A 17,135-nucleotide genomic window follows, 5' to 3' on the forward strand; every position below is an offset into this window, starting at 1 on the left:
ATAAATCATTTTGTAAAGAAAATGATCACTACACTCATCTGATTTTTAGCATAAACTAGGTTCTAATATAATGTGCTACACAGTTCACGAAGTGATTCTAAATATAATATTAGATAATTTATCTGAAAACTCTTGAAGAGAAAATAGCAAAGGTAAGTCCTGACAAACTGTGTCATTCAAATGTAAAAAAAGGCCCCCAAATTAGGAAAATGTCTGAACATTAAAGTAAATAGTTATTGCAAGGTCTACACACTTACAGGACACACGTGTCATATCTGCTGTTTCAGTATAGTTTATATATAATGAAATTTTCTGATTGAATAATCTTCGATGTATCTGCTTTCCCTACTAATTTCAGCTCTCTCCTAACTCCCTGTGAATAACAAATTTTAACTTTATATATGAAGAATGAGACAGGAAGGATTTAGACAGAAGCAGAGTTAACCAGAAAAACACCACAGTCCCTAAGGCTATTTACAACAGGAGCAAATACAAACGTCACCAATTCCTAAGAGTTCCACAGTATGACAACCTAATCATGATGATGCTGGGTCATCAAGAAAGGTAGTGTTCTGTAAACTCTCTTTACTAAAGCAGAGAACAACTAGTAGAGTTTGGAAATATTTCCTAGGAGAAAAATGGTCAATTTTTAAACAAAGTTTTAGCTCTTATAGGGAATACTTTTCTGAAAAATTTTATTTGTCCACAATTCCTTTTTTCCTGATAATGAAAAATAAAGGAGATATTACTATAGTTGCTGTAGCCACCTATAGATACATATCAGAAAAAGTTGCAATCTTTTAATGAAAATAAATCACTGTCAAATTTGTTTTAAGTGACTAAATTACCAAGTACAATGCAGGGAGAAAAGCACCATGAGCGATTCAATCTGATGATTTACAGTGTGTTAACAAAGAATTTGGATAGTTCAACCTTTGGGGGTCAGCTTTTTTATTCTTGGATCAACTACCCATTTTCCTTTGCCTGTGGCAGCACAGTTGCCTAGCATGCAAAGTTCTCCAAAAAGGCAGAGCCAGGGCTTCCCTGGTGGCGCAGTGGTTGAGAGTCCACCTGCCAATGCAGGGGACGCGGGTTTGTGCCCCAGTCCAGGAAGATCCCACATGCCGCGGAGCAGCTGGGCCCGTGAGCCATGGTCACCGAGCCTGCGCGTCCGGAGCCTGTGCTCCGCAAGAGCCAGAAGCCACCAATGGGGCTTGGGAAAAAGAATGTCATATAGAAAAGAAAGGTCAGTGAGTCTCTTGCCCAGTTTGCTCACCTGTTTCTTCCAGAATCTCTGAATCCTTTAGCAAAAGGGTTTCTGTCAATTTTTAATCTGGTGATCTGGAAACAAACAAAAAAAGCATGAATTGTATTTATATTAACTGACTTCTTTTTTGGTTGCTCCTAGAAAGTTAACAAAAATCACTCTGTTAACAACAGCTGTTGTTTTTATTTAGTTTCCTCTTAGTTTGAGATTTAGATTGAAGTTGCTACAGGACTTGGTCCTGGCACACAGACGTCTGACCCATCTGACCCACATCTCCCTAAAAAACAAGGTTTTCCTAGCATGTGACTCTGTAAGTTCTCTTCTGCTCACCATCCTTGCCCCACAATGGTGATAAATCACTTGCCCAGACAAACAAAGGTATCAAAATGGAAAATTGGACAGTGGTCCGATCCATAGTGCATGACACACAGGAGACAGTTGAAACATGCTTGTTGAATGAATGAGTAAATGAATGAGTGAGCAAATGAGTGAAGAACGAATGAATGGGTTCAGTCAATCCAATCAGGTGCAATCAGGTCACCAGACAACCTGCCTCAGCCTGAAAGAACCAAATAGTTGACTGCGTTTCCCATTTCACTTAAATTGTGCCTTTCTTGCCGCTAGGGGTTGTTCATTTGATGACCTAAAATGGTCTTGTAAAAGACACAAAAAAGTAGCTGGACTTTTGTCAAGGTTGCATCCCAAGAAAAGTCTACACATGTGGGACAGGATGGGGCAGGACGCAGTGCAACTCACCCAGTCTCCAAGTCCCACAAGCCAATCAGAAGAAACAAAGAAGCAGCTTCATAAGGCTGAGCAAATCCAGTGCAAACAGTTGTGTGACCCAGGTTGGATGGGTCCTTAGTACACATCTGGTTCAACTTCTACTCAGTGCAAGAGTCCCTCTCTATTGCATCCTATCTTAGTCCCCTCCCACTCTGCAACCATGTCTATTACCCTCTCGCCTCCAGACTAGAATGGCCTGACCAACGAATTCCATCTGCGCTCTTGTGTTTCCGCCTTTAGCCTTTGTCATGGGAGGCATTTGGGTACCTTCTGTCTGAACCTGATGTTAATGACTCGCTACATTCAAGCGATAGAGACTTAGAGGTGGGGGCTAAGGAGCTCAGGAAAGGAGGAAAGTCACTCTCAATAGAAGGTAATTCTGGAAAGAAGGGGATCTCATTTTTAAGACCATCTTCCCATTTCTGATCACTGTAGAACTTATCACTAGGACAGCTGAAGTTGTTTCTTGTGTTGCAAATCTTTCCAAGTCCCCATTCTGTCTCACTTCATCAGAGTGGAATTTCCCAAAGCCACATTCTAAAGGTCTTTAAAATGCAATGTGAGATTCTGATAAACAGACTCTGACTTGAAAGTACCAAAGTTATTTTTTCCCCCTAAACGTCCTTTGCCTCTAGAGTGGCACAGTAATAATGCAGCAGTCATAATGAAGCAAAAGCAATTTTACATCTATTTTATAGACCAGAGCAGGAGCCTGAAGCTTTGGCTATCTAAAGTCTGGCGTCTGCCCTGTGAATATTGTATTGAGTTTAAAGATTGTCACTGCTTTTCTGTTGTTGACTTAATATCAGTTCTTTCTTCCTCCATAATCCACAGCAATAAACCACACACCATATTTGCTTTTCAAGTTGGGGTTATAATATTTTATTTTCTCCTTCAAGCTGGCTTATCCTGTCTGACTCATTTATGATAGGGGTTTCTGATATATGATTGTGCTGCTATGTTTTGGGGGCACAGACCCCTGTAAATATAACGACCTTCTATTTCATGGTCCCGGGAGAAATGGTTGAAAACCAGTTCCCTGTATCTCAGGCCAAGGAGTCTGCATGAAGATTTAATAGACAAATGACACCAAATGTTAGGAAACACAACACCTCCAAACTTGTTTCAAAGCTTTTATTGTGGGATTTGGACCGCTTTTTGAAGAATGTGATTGGGTTACTCATTATTCATTTATTATCAAGTGCCTTTTGTGTGCAAAGCAATGTGACAGGTAGCACAGCGTGGCAGACAGTCCGTATACAGCTGTGTATCATCCCCCCCCCAAGAATTTTATAATTGAGGAGAAAAAAGAAGACATACATATTAATAATTACAATGTAAAACAGAAAGTGATAAGGTTTGAAATAAAGGCAAAGTGCCCCAAGAGCTTAGAGGAAGCAGTAATTCCTCCGAGCTGAAAGGCTCTGTGGTTTCACCTGAGAGGAAGCACGTGAGCCAAGCTGGGAAGGATGCACAGGATTTTAATGAAAACTGCAAAAAGGGGAGAAAGGAACAAGGGAAGCATTTCAGAAGAAAGGTCCTATGTAAGCCATAGAATTGAAGTGGGAAGGAATGAAGCATTTTTGAGAAACACTGAAGAGTCCAATTTGACCAGAGCACAGGGTACAGGAAGAGAAGCAGTGAGAAAGAAAGCTGAGACGCTGGCCTGAGGCCACATCATGAAAAGCCTTTACTACCCTGCAGACATTTAGATACCCTATAGGTAGAAGAGAGCAATTCTAGCTATCCAAACCAAATTATGATCCCAGTTAATGCTTGTGCTGACAACTTAGGCTATATCTACAAATACCAAGGGTAACAATGACAGTATTTTGGAGGAATAAATCAATGTATTCCAACCTCAATAATCCTTAGTTTCTAATAGTCCCATGGTTTCCGTATCAAGAAACTCCTGGTAGACTCAGTATAGAAAGGGATGCAAATGACAGCTTGCTGTCCTACAGGAGACAAAGATGTTGCATAAGGTGAATTCTCATCAGGTAGAAAACGAAGTAAAAATCCTCCCCTTCCACTCCAGTGGAACATGAGAAGAGAGGAGAGAGACAGAAGAGAAGCAATCAGTTAGACTTACATGTGCCTTAGCTTTCTACTCAAACCAAAATCCAAGGGCGGGGTGGACTCAGAGGAACAATGGCAGGGTCACCTCCATACACACATGGGGGTGGCTGCACCAGTATAAGTGCTGTAGGAAGAGGCCTGAGATAGGATCACCAAGGCTTCCATGGCCCTTTGGCAGTGGGTCAGGGACTCAGAGGTCCTCGCATGCCATGACAGGGAAGGCAGGGTGACCCTGACATAGAGGTGCTACAGTCCAGACAGGAGTCAAACAGAGGCCCTGGATGAGAACTGAGGTGAGGCTGAGTCATTCAGGGAGGTCCAACTCAGGCAAGAACACAAAAGCACAAGGTCAGCAGTCTCCTGCCAGTAAAACAAATCAACACAAGGAACCCCAGGACCAGTCCAAACCTGACCCCACCCCAGCAGAGGCCAGTGAGGCCCAGAGAACAGCACAGGGGTCCACAAGCAACCACAATGAGGGCTCATAAACCTCACTGCCTCCACCCCTGCCCATGCACCGTACATCTAGAGGCCATCTGGAGCAGGAGGCGAGGCTCATTTGAATAGTTAATTTTCAACCTTCCCCTCAATTATATTTATCAACTAGGCTCAAATATGGCAGTCGATCTCCACTTCGTCACCTTAGACCAGGTCAGTGTCGTATTTTGACTAAACTACTCTAAATACTCTTCAAACTGATCTCCCTTCTTCCACTCTTGTCCCTGACCAATCTCTTTTCTTCATTCAGCAACCAAAGCGATCTTGGCTAACACACCATAGTTGGACCACGTCATTCCTTCAGTGCCTACCACTATGCTCAGAATTCAATCCAAACTCCTTGCCTGGCCTTGCGGGGCCAGCATGCCCTGACCCCTGCCTATCTCTCCATCCCCACCCACCCTCCCCTGACTATGGTCCCCAGGCTCCAGGCAACCTGAGCTGCTCTCAGTGCTGGAATGTGCCAAGCTCTTTTCCTGCTCAGACCCCTCACATGCACTCTACCTCCAGACTGAAATGCTCTCTTCTGTACTCTTCATATAGCTGACTCCTCATCCTAAGTCTGAATCTAAATGTTATTTCCAGAGAGGGGTCTTCCTTGATCCATCCCTCTAAAATAGGATATTTCTGCCACTATCTTTAACTACACCCTCTTTCATTCCATCTTTACTCTTAACCCAGTTGGTAATTATACATTTATTTTGTTGTTTACATATTTACTATGTGTCTCTCCCCCCAGACTAGGTTCCTAGACAACTAGGAACCCTGTCTATTTGATACACCATTTTATGAGGCAGAACCGAATATGACATGCTCTTCATGCTCAGTGAATATTTGTTCAGTGAATGCATGGAGTGAGGAAGTAAATGAATGAATGAGGATGTGGGAAACAGAAATCACCAGTCCCAAAGCCATCATAAGCCTTAGAGAATACAGACCAAACAACTCCCCCAATCCCATTTGCTTTCACTGTAGGCATTACAGACAAAAGTCTTGAATGTCTTTCCAGTCAGAACAAGGTCTATTAGTAACTTCCGTTGTAGCTAAAGCTATGCTGCAGCAGTCATGCTCAAACTTGGTCTGATGATAATGAAGCAACATGGAAAATACAGAGGTTGTGGAAGCATTTTTCTTCCCTGATTTTCTTTCCATAACCTTATACTGATGTGTGTAGTCTGAGTTATTGAAGACTATGGCACATAAGGGGGTGATTACTGGCTTGCCACCATTCATTTTAATCATTTTCCCTCACTATTTTGCCTAGTAACATAGAGGCAGTTAATAAATGAGGTATACCTCACCATGCACAGTGCAGACATACATAGCACAACCTACAAAAAAAATGAAACCTGAATATCCTCAGTATAATTTTACAGGACCAAGGCTCAAAGGGACTTCCTTTATTAACACTCTCTTATTCTTATTTTTTTTTCACCATATTGCTTGAAAAGCATTCCATCAGGATAAAAAAAAAATTTTAAGCCAACATAAAAAAAATTTTGCACTAATCTGATTGGAAAGTTAGAGCAAAACTGGCTCAATAGTTCAGGATATAATGAGTGGCTCAGAAATCCTATTGAATTTGCTTATACAACCCTGGCTGTGGCTTCAGACTTCCTATCTAGTTCATGCAGCCAATTCTCATCAAGAAATAAGACTGTACTACCTGAGGAGAACAGGGCTGTGTCATTTTGAAATCTAGTTTCCTGTTTGGAAAAAAAAAAAAAAAATCAAGGTTCAGCAGTCTTTTTCCCTTAGAGAGGACAAAGACTCTGCAATGGAAATTTCCTGCTAATTCCATGAGGACATATTGGTGTCAGCTTCTTTCAAGAAAAAGCATTAAGTGTAGAATCACCTTTATTCCCACTTCTACCACCTTATTCTCCATGATGAGAGTCTGGGCATGGTGTACTTTCCTCTCTGCGATAAGCCTGCCAAGTTGGCACTCCAAGAGCAAATAATAATAATAATAACTTCAGTATGCTAGCGGCCCTGGGAGTCTATGCATCAGTCAGCAAGGGTGAGAAGGAATGGGAAAGGGGGAAAGAAAAGCATAAACTATTTCATGAAAATAGAAACTCTTTCTTCACACTTCACTCCTACTTATATCCAAGGAAGCACAACCACGGATACATAAGGAAACTGGTAGTAGAGGTATGCTGGCTAATTGTTCAGTCATTTTCCAAGCATGTAGTCAGTACTATGCATAGACTATAAATATCTTAGAATTATGGAAATGGAAGGGTCCTTACTCCTAATTAGTGATTTCTGGGCTTCAAAGTGTCATAGGCCAATTCTAATCCCCTCCCCTTCCAACATGTGAAGGATCAACATTGGCATTACAATTTTTTATTCTACCAAATAAAGAGAATTAACAGCTCTCTATTAATCTCCTGCCATCATTATTCCATAAAATAAATGACATTTTAGTAACAAACTGAAGCCCAGAAAGTCAAAATAGCTTGCTCAGAGTGACACAGGTAGATAGTGGAGAATTTAGGACTAAAACCCAGGTCTCCAAATGCCTCACCCATTGCTATCTGTGGAACAGGACACTGCCTTTCCTCAGGAAGGCTGGGCAACAGTTCATTTCGGTTCCATTCCCTCTATTGTCTTTCCTGACTTGTGCTCCTCCGGACAATGGGCTCCCTGAGAACAATGAGGATCTATCACTGACTCCTCTCTCTTTCCTTTCTCATAGCCTTCCTAACCCTTCCCTTAAAAAAAAAATGAAGTAAACAACTTTGCTTTATAATATTATTTGTTCTCAATCTAGAAGGTTGAAGGAAACAAAAACACAGCAATCACTGAATATAGCTCAGCATCTTCATGACAAGTCTGAAAATTATTGTTAGGTAACAGATCTGACTTACAGGACGCAGATCTCAAGATTCCTAGGGGAGAGACCTGAGGTTAGTTTGCTTTATTAGAAGGCACTGTGTCTTATTAAATCATATCTACACAGCCAAAGGGAATGTTAAACAATCACACTTGATTTACCCAGGGACTGGAGGCTTGTTAAACAGGCAAAAGCTGTTATCTAGATGTTAAAATGGGCAGAGTTGAGAATGACTCATCTATTTTGAATGTCAGCACATCATGAATTCACTAACATGACATGAGAACAGAGAGATCAAAGTAGGTACCTATTGAATATAATACCTTTGAGAGCCCATGTAGGTCCTCCAATTCCCAAGAATCTACTTTCTCCTTAATGAGCAATTTATTCTTTAAAATTGCCTCTATTCCCCACTATCCTTTATGCCTGTGCAGATGTAGGTATTTAGCAATGTAGGCTGACTACTGACAATTTGATGACAGGTTTGTGTCAGTGACTTAATGCAGGTTCCCTCATCTAGTCCTTATAATTCTGTGAGGCCAGGACATTTTCAGACCAGGAAACACAAGTTGAAAGGGGTTAAGAAACTTGCTCAAGGTCACACAACTCACCAGTGAAAAGGTCAGAAACCAAACTAGATATGTCTGCTACCAAGTCCCATGATCTTAGTCATGGCATCCTACCCCCACCAAGCCACAACTGCCCTACTCAAGTCCAAATATAGACAAAATATTTATATGAATAGAATGTACTCAGGTGCAGGAACACTGTGAAATAATGCAGAGGAAGTGAAAGGGATTTCAGGTACCCCTGTTTGGTCTTCACAGTGAGCTGTAGGTTTTTAGTTTTAGCTTGGGTTATACTGACCCTTCTTGGCCTCTAGAACTGATCTCAGTGAGGCAGTAGAATGGTCATTTACCAGTGTTCTAGTTTGCTCTACCAACTACGTTCTAGAGTCATATTTATTGCCACATCTCTCTGTCTTCATGAGAAAGTAATGATTAAAATGGCGGCTGGGGGAGTCTTGGAAAAAATCCAAACAATTCTTCAAAGAACTTAGACTTATATTCCCCCTTTTCTGTAACATAGTTAATCCCAAAGTTCCAGTTTCTCAAAAGCCATGTCTATATTGCTGCTCTATCTAGCATCAGAGCTTAAAAAATCTTGATTATTAAAGTTTTCTGTAAGGACTCTCCATGGTCTTGGCAATTTTACTATCTGAAGAGTTCGAGAGCTTAATAATTTAAAAATAGCGTCCATGGCAAATTAAGCTCTTCTACTTTAGCTCAAATGCGGCATCTAAAAGGAAAGTCCAAAGTTGGGAACACTTTACAGCTGCTGAGAAAGCCCAACAACCATATAGCACTTAACATTTATTGGACTAAAGGGTTGTTGTATATCAAATTCCCCTGAAGGTAAAAAGCATCTAAGGAATTTTATCAGGATGTGCCATGAAAGATAGAAAAATTCTTTCTACTGTATATGAACTAAAGATTGTATAACTCACCTTCACCTGCCTGTTACATACTAAGCCCTTGATAAATATTTAGTAAATGAATGTTTTTCCTCATTGCTTGCTTTGTCAGAGCACAGTACCCAAGATAAAAGGTATTAAGTACTATAGTATACATCCATTTTGCTCCAAGCAGGCCCAAAATAAAAGTAAGCAGACTTTCAAGCAAAATAAACAAGCAAAAACTCTGTTTTAGAAAAGAATTCACTGCAGGATCCTACTAATTAGACAATTTACCAAAATATGAAATACAATCTAACTTACAAAAATGAGATTCACATACAACTTTCAGAGAACTGCATAAAGTGAGATCACTTGTAAATCCATCCAGTCACCCTCCTCAAAAAAAGAACATTGTTTAGAAATGCTCACAGTAATTCCAGACTTGGCCTCTCTCTTCCCCGCACCCACTCACTGGCTAATTAGCCCACTAATTAGTTAATGCTAATGCTAATGCCCACATCAGCTAATGCTGATGTGTCTCAATGTCAGAAAAAGCATCAGTTCTTCCACAAAAACTTCCCTCATTCCCCAAACCAAAACAAACAAACAAAAAACCGTGTCCACATCTCTGCCGTTAAGTTATTCCACTGTATTATCATTATGTATTTATGTGTCTTTCACTCAACTAAAACTATTCTTTTCTTAGGGAGAAATGTCTCAATCTGCTACGCTTAGAATATCATAAATTCTCAATAAATATTAATGGAATTAATGAATATATTACTAACATAAAAACATACACATCTTAGGGTGTGGCTGGCAATCACATGGAGGCCAATTTAGTCTGAAAGTGTAAATGGAAGCAGTGGATCTGACATAGAGTTTGAGAGGCTTGATGACTTTGATGTAGTCTGATGGACGGCTCCACAGAGAGGATAAGAGGGAAGGAATGAATCAAACCTCAGGAATTTCAAGTGATGAGGAACATTTGCCAGGATGTAGTAGAGAGCATGAAGCATGGGTACAAGTACAGAGAGACATGAAAATGACTTAGGAGGTTTGGTCCTCCTGGTCAAAGATCTTGCCTCTGATCTAAATCTAGACTCTGACAGCTGCTACTAGGCATTACCCCCTTGTCATCACCAGTGCCACGTGTGCACTGCCAGCCTGGTGTCTCTCATTCCAGCATTTCAGTGCCATGCAGAAGGACTAAGCACTTCTTACAAAAGGATGAGTAAACTCCTTTAAAAGCGGCTGCAGCAGGAGACTCTCCAAGGCAGCCTCTTACCTGCTGGTTCTGATAGGCCGTGACTGTGGTAAACACGGTCTCAGGAAAGTTGAATGTTTTCACTCCATCCCCAACAGGGACAGCTTTGGTGGGTGAAAGGTCGCTGCTGAAATCCTTGCGAATCACATGAACCCGAGGCTGGTATTTGTGCATAGAGTGAAGAATGATCTGAAATGAGAAGGGGAAACATTACTCCAGCGTTGTCTCTAAGGTCCCTACATCTTTTCCAGCTCTCAATGCAAACAAAATTACAGGATAAAAGCGTTACAGGAAGAGCACAGTTTAGAGGTGGGATGTATGGGAAACTGGAAATCAGTGTACTTTCCCATGGCTGGAAGGACTAAGTGATCACATGGAACCATGTAGCCAATATCCCAATCATAGGTGGTGAGTGCAATATGTTTGCTTTAATTGGATAAATACTGAATGGATTGGTTCCAGAACCAGCAGACATCACTCCACTAAAAGGTCTCAGAACCTCTGCTATGTGACAGTTGTTCCCTCCTGCTTCAAATTTTCAGCAGCAGTTCATCTGTCTTTAAATTCTACAAGCTATTATTTGTACTTTGTTATTGATTTTATGGACATTCTCTTATGTCATGTCAGAGTTAAGGGTATATGCGTCTTCTCTCTTCCTTAGAAAATTATCATTTCCCTAAAGATAGGAGCCATGGTTTTAGCTTCTTTCATCTCCCCATAGCATCCAGTATGGATCTCGGCATTCAGTGAAAATTCAGTATGTGTTTTACTGCCAAAAATAAATTAATAACATCAGTTGCACCAATTATACCTGGCAAGCCTTACAACCTACTCTTCTCTTATAAATTCATAAATTTCTTGACCAATCAGCCAGAACTGTCTCCACAACAGTTTCCCTGAGTTTACTGCCCTGTGAATTATTCTATTAAATACTGTGATTTATTCACCATTTTAAAATGTGTCTTCTGTTTCTGTCGCTGAATTCTCCTGACTTGACCGTGAGTTCCTGGAGCACAAGATCTCTGTCTGATAAACACAACTTGACTTACAGCAGATGGTTGCTAAACGTTAGTTTTGTAATAAACATAATTTCACAAAAGGAAAAATAAATGTTTATGTTTACTTAAAATGACTCAAAGATTCATCTGAGATTCTCAAGATCTCAAATGAATTTGAGAATCTCAAAAAGATTCTTATTTTACCTGTTTGAAAAAAGCCTGGGGCTAGTCATTTCTAGAGCCAAAAAGGGGGGAATAGGGAAGAAGAGAAAGATGGGATTATTTGACTCACATGTCCTTGATCATCCAATTCATTGTTGGTCAGCTTGAGTTTGTCGAAACTGACCACCTGTCTCATCCAAGTATCTCCAGAAGCTAGAGAATCAGGGTGTATATAAACTCTTGGGGGCACAGGAGAATCAGCGTTGCCAGCCACCATCCACTTGGAGCTGTGATACACATATCTGAGACAGAGAGGGAGAGAGGAGAACTCAGAGACAGATGCAGAGAGGGAATAGAGGCCCAGGAAACAATTAGGAACAGGAGGGAGGAGACACAAAGAGATGAGAAGAATGGAGTAGGATGGATTAAACAGAGAATACAGAGGAGAAAGAGAGAAGGGTGGATAACCAGGGAAAATGAAATAGAGATGGAAATGGAAAACAAGATGGGTGGGGGAGGGCAGGAAAGTGTTGTAGTTAATGATCAAAGCTGCAGCTCTCACAAGGAAAACATTCTCACAGTCCTTTTTCTTTCTTCTTCCTCTCCTTGCCTTGCACCCCTGTGTGCACACAGGCATCCTGAACCCACGTGTTTAGCTATGGAAAAGGTATTTTACTGCAACCTTTCACCTTTCAAATGCAAACCATATAATCCATTGGCCACTTGTTCAGGATTTGGTTCCTTATTAAAAACATCTTCCATATTGTCCTATAAAACACAGCCATGTGCAGAGACCCTCCAAGCCTCTCACTTGTTAACCATTTCCTAGCTAAGAGTCTGAATTTAGAAGCATTTCAATGAAAACCTAGTTTTGGACATCATCATCTTCCACATTATTTTCCCACAAAGTCACTGGAAATGAGATTAGGTTAATCAAAGTCTTCCCACTAACTGGGAAGACTTAGGGGTGTTTCTGGGAATGGCTGCACTAAGGCAGAGACCTCCATTTTCATTGAAATGGAGGATGTTTTTAAAGAAAAGAGCATCTCCCCTCCTAAATCCTACATCAAGACCACTTCTTTCTTAGCCAGCTCTCCCTCTAAAATACAAGTAATGGTCTTCTCTATTCACCTCTCACCCCCAAATTCATGGGCTCAGGGCCAAGTTCTGAAATATCTCAAAAATGAGCCATGACTCACTGATTTGACTGAGAGCTCAGGAGATCAATTAAGCCACAACTTGTTTCAGACGAACTATGTGTAAGACACATGGAGACTATGTTGGCTTTTAATGGCTTTGAAGGAAAGTTATTTAGCAAACTCGTTCACCACCCGTTTTAATGTACAATAATTCCCCTTAACTAGGTGTTCTTCTTGAGGTCTTATCCAATTCTCCCATTCTTCCCCTCTATCATCCATAGGATAATCCATCAGATATATGATTGAAGGTACTGTACTAATCCACTTCTCCTCCCATTTTCCAAAATAAATCATCTCAACTCATTTAGTATTTCATAAACCAAATCATTCAATATGTTAATCACTTTCAATATTAAGTGAATTAGTTTTAGTCTTAAGATCCATTTGATTTTTGCTGCTCTGGCAGACATTATACAATCCCACTCTTTAGAGAGATGTAAGGAAGATTCCAGACCAAACCATTACTGGTTCTGACTTCCTACCTCTAGTGATTACTTCCTGTCTGGTGTTCTGCCACAGGCCATTGGCATGTCCTCCATCCTTGTTCCCTATCCACTACATTGTACAGTGCACTGTTAAAATGCTTCATCTAATGAGTTTATAGAACCATCCTGGGATACTGGTGATGCCCACAGTTCCACATCTCAGAGTCATCCTTACCTGTATCTTTTATTGTCCACAGGTACAATGTCCATTGCTATGTAGTACTGCTGGTGTGGATCCAGGCCAGTGATTTTCACTCTCATGGCAGGAAACATCCTCCTGTGGGTGGGAATAATGTAGGAAGCTCAGCAGTCAGAGGGGGAGAAGTAGCAAGTGTAAAAGCTTGATGAGTCTCTTAATAGGAATGCTAAGCACACAAAGTCCAATATCCTCTAATTCTCAAAGTTGGCTGTTTTTTTTCCACTTTGGAAATTATCACTATCAAATATGCTGAGGATTTACATTGCTGAAATAGCACCTCTTCTTAACTTAAATTGAACTGTTTGATTATTCATACACTCAAAGACCTCATACCATAACTTGTTTTATAGTATTAGTTAATCTTTAATGTGAGATAGATGGATAAACAAGAGATAGATAGATAGATAGAATGTGTGTACATACATTTCCTATTAGACTATAACATTCTTAAATATACTTATACTCTTATACTTAATATACTTGAATAACTTATATTCTTGTTATTCCCCAAGTAGCTCGTCACAGTTGATTGTAGTAATCATGAAATATTTTCTGACTGAGTCTATTTGAAAATGACCACTCTAAAAATAATATCTCAAGAAAAGAAAAAGAAAAGGAATGTGCTACCACTTCCCAAATGAAGGACCACCAAAGTCTTTTTTTTTTTACTGCATAAAACTGTAGAAAAATTTCTGCAAGTTCTCAGGCTGTCAACGTGTGTGTCAGAGGAAGGACACCGCAGAATAGGGAGCAAATACCAAATGAATTCTAGTGGCCTCTGGGCAATACCTTGTTTCTACCACAATGGCTTGTTAAACTTGCCAAAGCAAGCGAGGTCAGGATATGACACTTTACAACTACTGTCATAATTGAAGAGGAGGAGAGGGAGCAGCCCAAAAGAGGTATTGAGTTTCAAGGAGACTAAAATAAAATTCACCATTCTTCTTTAACGGTACGAAAGAAGAAAAACATCAAACTCTTTTGCATGTCATGAATTTAGGAACCAGACATAAGAAGTGCTTGGTTCAAAAATTTGGATTGCCCTGAATGTGCTCTAGAGTACTTGTACACAAAATGCTGCATTAAGCTTAACCATCTGGGGCCAGTTAGTTGAGCTGGGCAGAGCACGGTGCTAATGAGGTCAAGGTCACAGGCTTGACGCACATATGGCCTAATTGGCTTTGCTCCATTTCACGGCCATAGACCATACCCTGACCCCAGACAGCCATCTTGCAAGTGTGCACTGGTTGTTTACATGACAGGCTTTCTGTGCTAGTCACACACTCTACTACTCAAAAGAAACAACTCAAAAAGCAAATATCCTCTGGTGATAGGTTGGTGACAGCATAATCATATTTTGGGGGAAAGCACAGAGGGACCACAGACCTTCAACAGGGATGATGGCTAATTCTTAAATATTTGCAAAGAATAATATATTACCAATTCTTTCCCACTTTATAACTTTTCAGAAGATTCCACTGGTATATCATTTTAGATTTTCTTTGTCTACCCTCACAAACTTAATTAGAAAGCCTTATATTTCATTTTATTTTAAATGTATTTATTTATTTATTTATATTTGGCTGCGTTGGGTCTTTGTTGCTGGGCGCGGGCTTTCTCTAGTTGCCACGAGAGGGGGCTACGCCTCATTTGAGGTGCGCGAGCTTCTCTTTGCGGTGTCTTCTCTTGCTGCAGTTGCAGAGCATGGGCTCTAGAGCACGCAGCCTTCAGTAGTTGTGGCACGTGGGCTCAGCAGTTGTGGCTCACTGGCTCCAGGGCGCAGGCTCAGTAGTTGTGGCACACGGGCTTAGTTGCTCTGCCGCATGTGGGATCTTCCCGGACCAGGGATTGAAGTCCCCTGCATTGGCAGGCGGATTCTTAACCACTGTGACACCAGGGAAGTCCCAAAAGCCTTATATTTTAGTCTTATGGTTGGCTAATGAAATTTGATGGTGGGTTGCTCATAATGACTAAATCTAACATTCACTATAGGTGAGGCACTTTGACTCACATTAACTCTTTCCAAAAATTTGGGAACCTTGGTCTATACATGTATATATAGATCATTAATTCCCGACTTAATAACAATGATTTATGATTGCCCTGTATATATAAATATTTGGAGAGCATCTTGCCAGGGATGGAAAGTCCTCTCCCTTGCTATCTGAGATAAGAAAATGTGGTTCCTCTCAGCCATCTAAAGAGGCTGCATTACATTGAAAGAGATAAATTTATTTTCTTGATGATTTTTTAAAAAGGGATTAAGATGTTTTTAAATTCAATACCTGTTTTGTCTGGAACACTTATATGAACCTGAGTGGAGAAGCCACCTGTCTCTTTTCAGAACTCAGGTTCTAAAATGAATGAGCTGTGTGGCTCTGGATAAGCCATTTAACCTCACCATCTATAAAACAAGGGAAAGGAACTAAATAATCCTTAAGGTGACCTTTTGCTTTAAAATTCCATGACAATTCTTAAAATCTGACCAAAGTTGCTTTTTCTTTTTGTCAGTATTTTAGCACAGAATATCGGGTAATGTCATAACACCCTAGAGAAAAATTAATCTTTAATATTCATAAAATGAGATGTGTTTGGTTTTAATTTTATGCCTAAATTTAGGCCAATTCTTTTGACTTCCAAACCCCTTTATCCCTACAAACACCTCTGTCCATGGTGCTGATCATGCAGGTTTTGTTGGTGCATTAAAAGATTGAGGGCTCTGTAGACTACAGTAGTTCTGAATCAACGGGATTATAGTTTGGGATGTGAGAAGAAGTAGGTGGTGACTAAGATCTTCTGAGGGAAAAAGAACAGGGAGTCATACATGACTAACAGTAACTAAGAAAATGGAAATAGGAGTTAAAACTGAAAAAGACACTACATAGGAAGAAAAATGAAGTGAAAAGGAAAGAATCAACTTGGGGGATGGGGAGGGAATGAAAAAAATTCACAGAAGATAAAGACTTCCTTGTATGTTTCTGAGTGGTTCTGGAATTACTTGAGAAGAGTTACTGGTAGCAACAGCAACAGCTGAGCCACTCCAATATGGAAGCAATGAATGTAGTTTCTAAACCTAAATAAAGGGATATGATTAAAGAACAAACTGTATGTCTGTGCTTGGAATCTCTGGGTATATTCAGGTATCAACGTGAATTTGTGAAGGCAGAGATATGGAAAAGTAAACATTGCAGAAAATCATGAAATGAGGTCACAGGAGAATTGTCAAAGAGGTGCTCAGGTAAACTGAATTCACTGAAGTGCAGGGAACAAGGGAATGATATCAGGAACACAAGTGACTAAAATACACAGACATAATAGTAGTAAGTAAAGACCCAAAATAAAAACTGGAAAATCTTACAGGCAAAAAAAGTAATATTTCCCCTCTCACCAAACCAATGCCCTTGCCAAAAACTAAGAAAAAGAGTAAAAACTTTTTCCTTGAATTGCTGTTCCCTTCCAAGTCATATATCAAAATGCAGACTCAAGCTGGAGACTGAAACCCAAGCAACAAAAAGGAGATGTGGTTTTTGGGGGGGGTTTTTTTGCGGTATGCGGGCCTCTCACTGTTGTGGCCTCTCCCATTGCGGAGCACAGGCTCCGGACACACAGGCTCAGTGGCCATGGCTCACGGGCCCAGCCACTTCGCGGCATGTGGGATCTTCCTGGACCGGGTCACGAACCCGTGTCCCCCGCATCGGCAGGTGGACTCTCAACCACTGCGCCACCAGGGAAGCCCAAGGAGATGGTTTCTGAAAGTGATTCTGGATAAACAAGGTCCTACTGTATAGCACAGGGAACTATACTCACTATCCTGTGATAAACCATAATGAAAAAGAATATAAAAAATAATGTGTGTGTGTGTGTGTGTGTGTGTGTGTATAACTGAATTACTTTGCTGTA

The 17,135-nt window shown here is 40.5% G+C and overlaps 1 protein-coding gene across 2 annotated transcripts in view; it reads right to left on the reverse strand.

Annotated features, from left to right (window-relative positions):
- The window catches only part of TBX15 (T-box transcription factor 15), a 102,511-nt gene that overhangs the window by 24,660 nt on the left and 60,716 nt on the right, over positions 1-17,135 (reverse strand). For both annotated transcript variants that reach the window (XM_059054496.2, XM_067034123.1), the window contains exons 3-6: positions 13,212-13,313; positions 11,483-11,654; positions 10,214-10,381; positions 1,277-1,341 (exon numbers count right to left, since the gene is read on the reverse strand). In XM_059054496.2, coding sequence (XP_058910479.1) covers positions 1,277-1,341; positions 10,214-10,381; positions 11,483-11,654; positions 13,212-13,313 — 507 coding nt within the window. The remainder of the gene's footprint in view (positions 1-1,276; positions 1,342-10,213; positions 10,382-11,482; positions 11,655-13,211; positions 13,314-17,135) is intronic.

Source organism: Kogia breviceps, chromosome 1, assembly GCF_026419965.1.
Source record: "Kogia breviceps isolate mKogBre1 chromosome 1, mKogBre1 haplotype 1, whole genome shotgun sequence".
NCBI lineage: Eukaryota > Metazoa > Chordata > Mammalia > Artiodactyla > Physeteridae > Kogia > Kogia breviceps.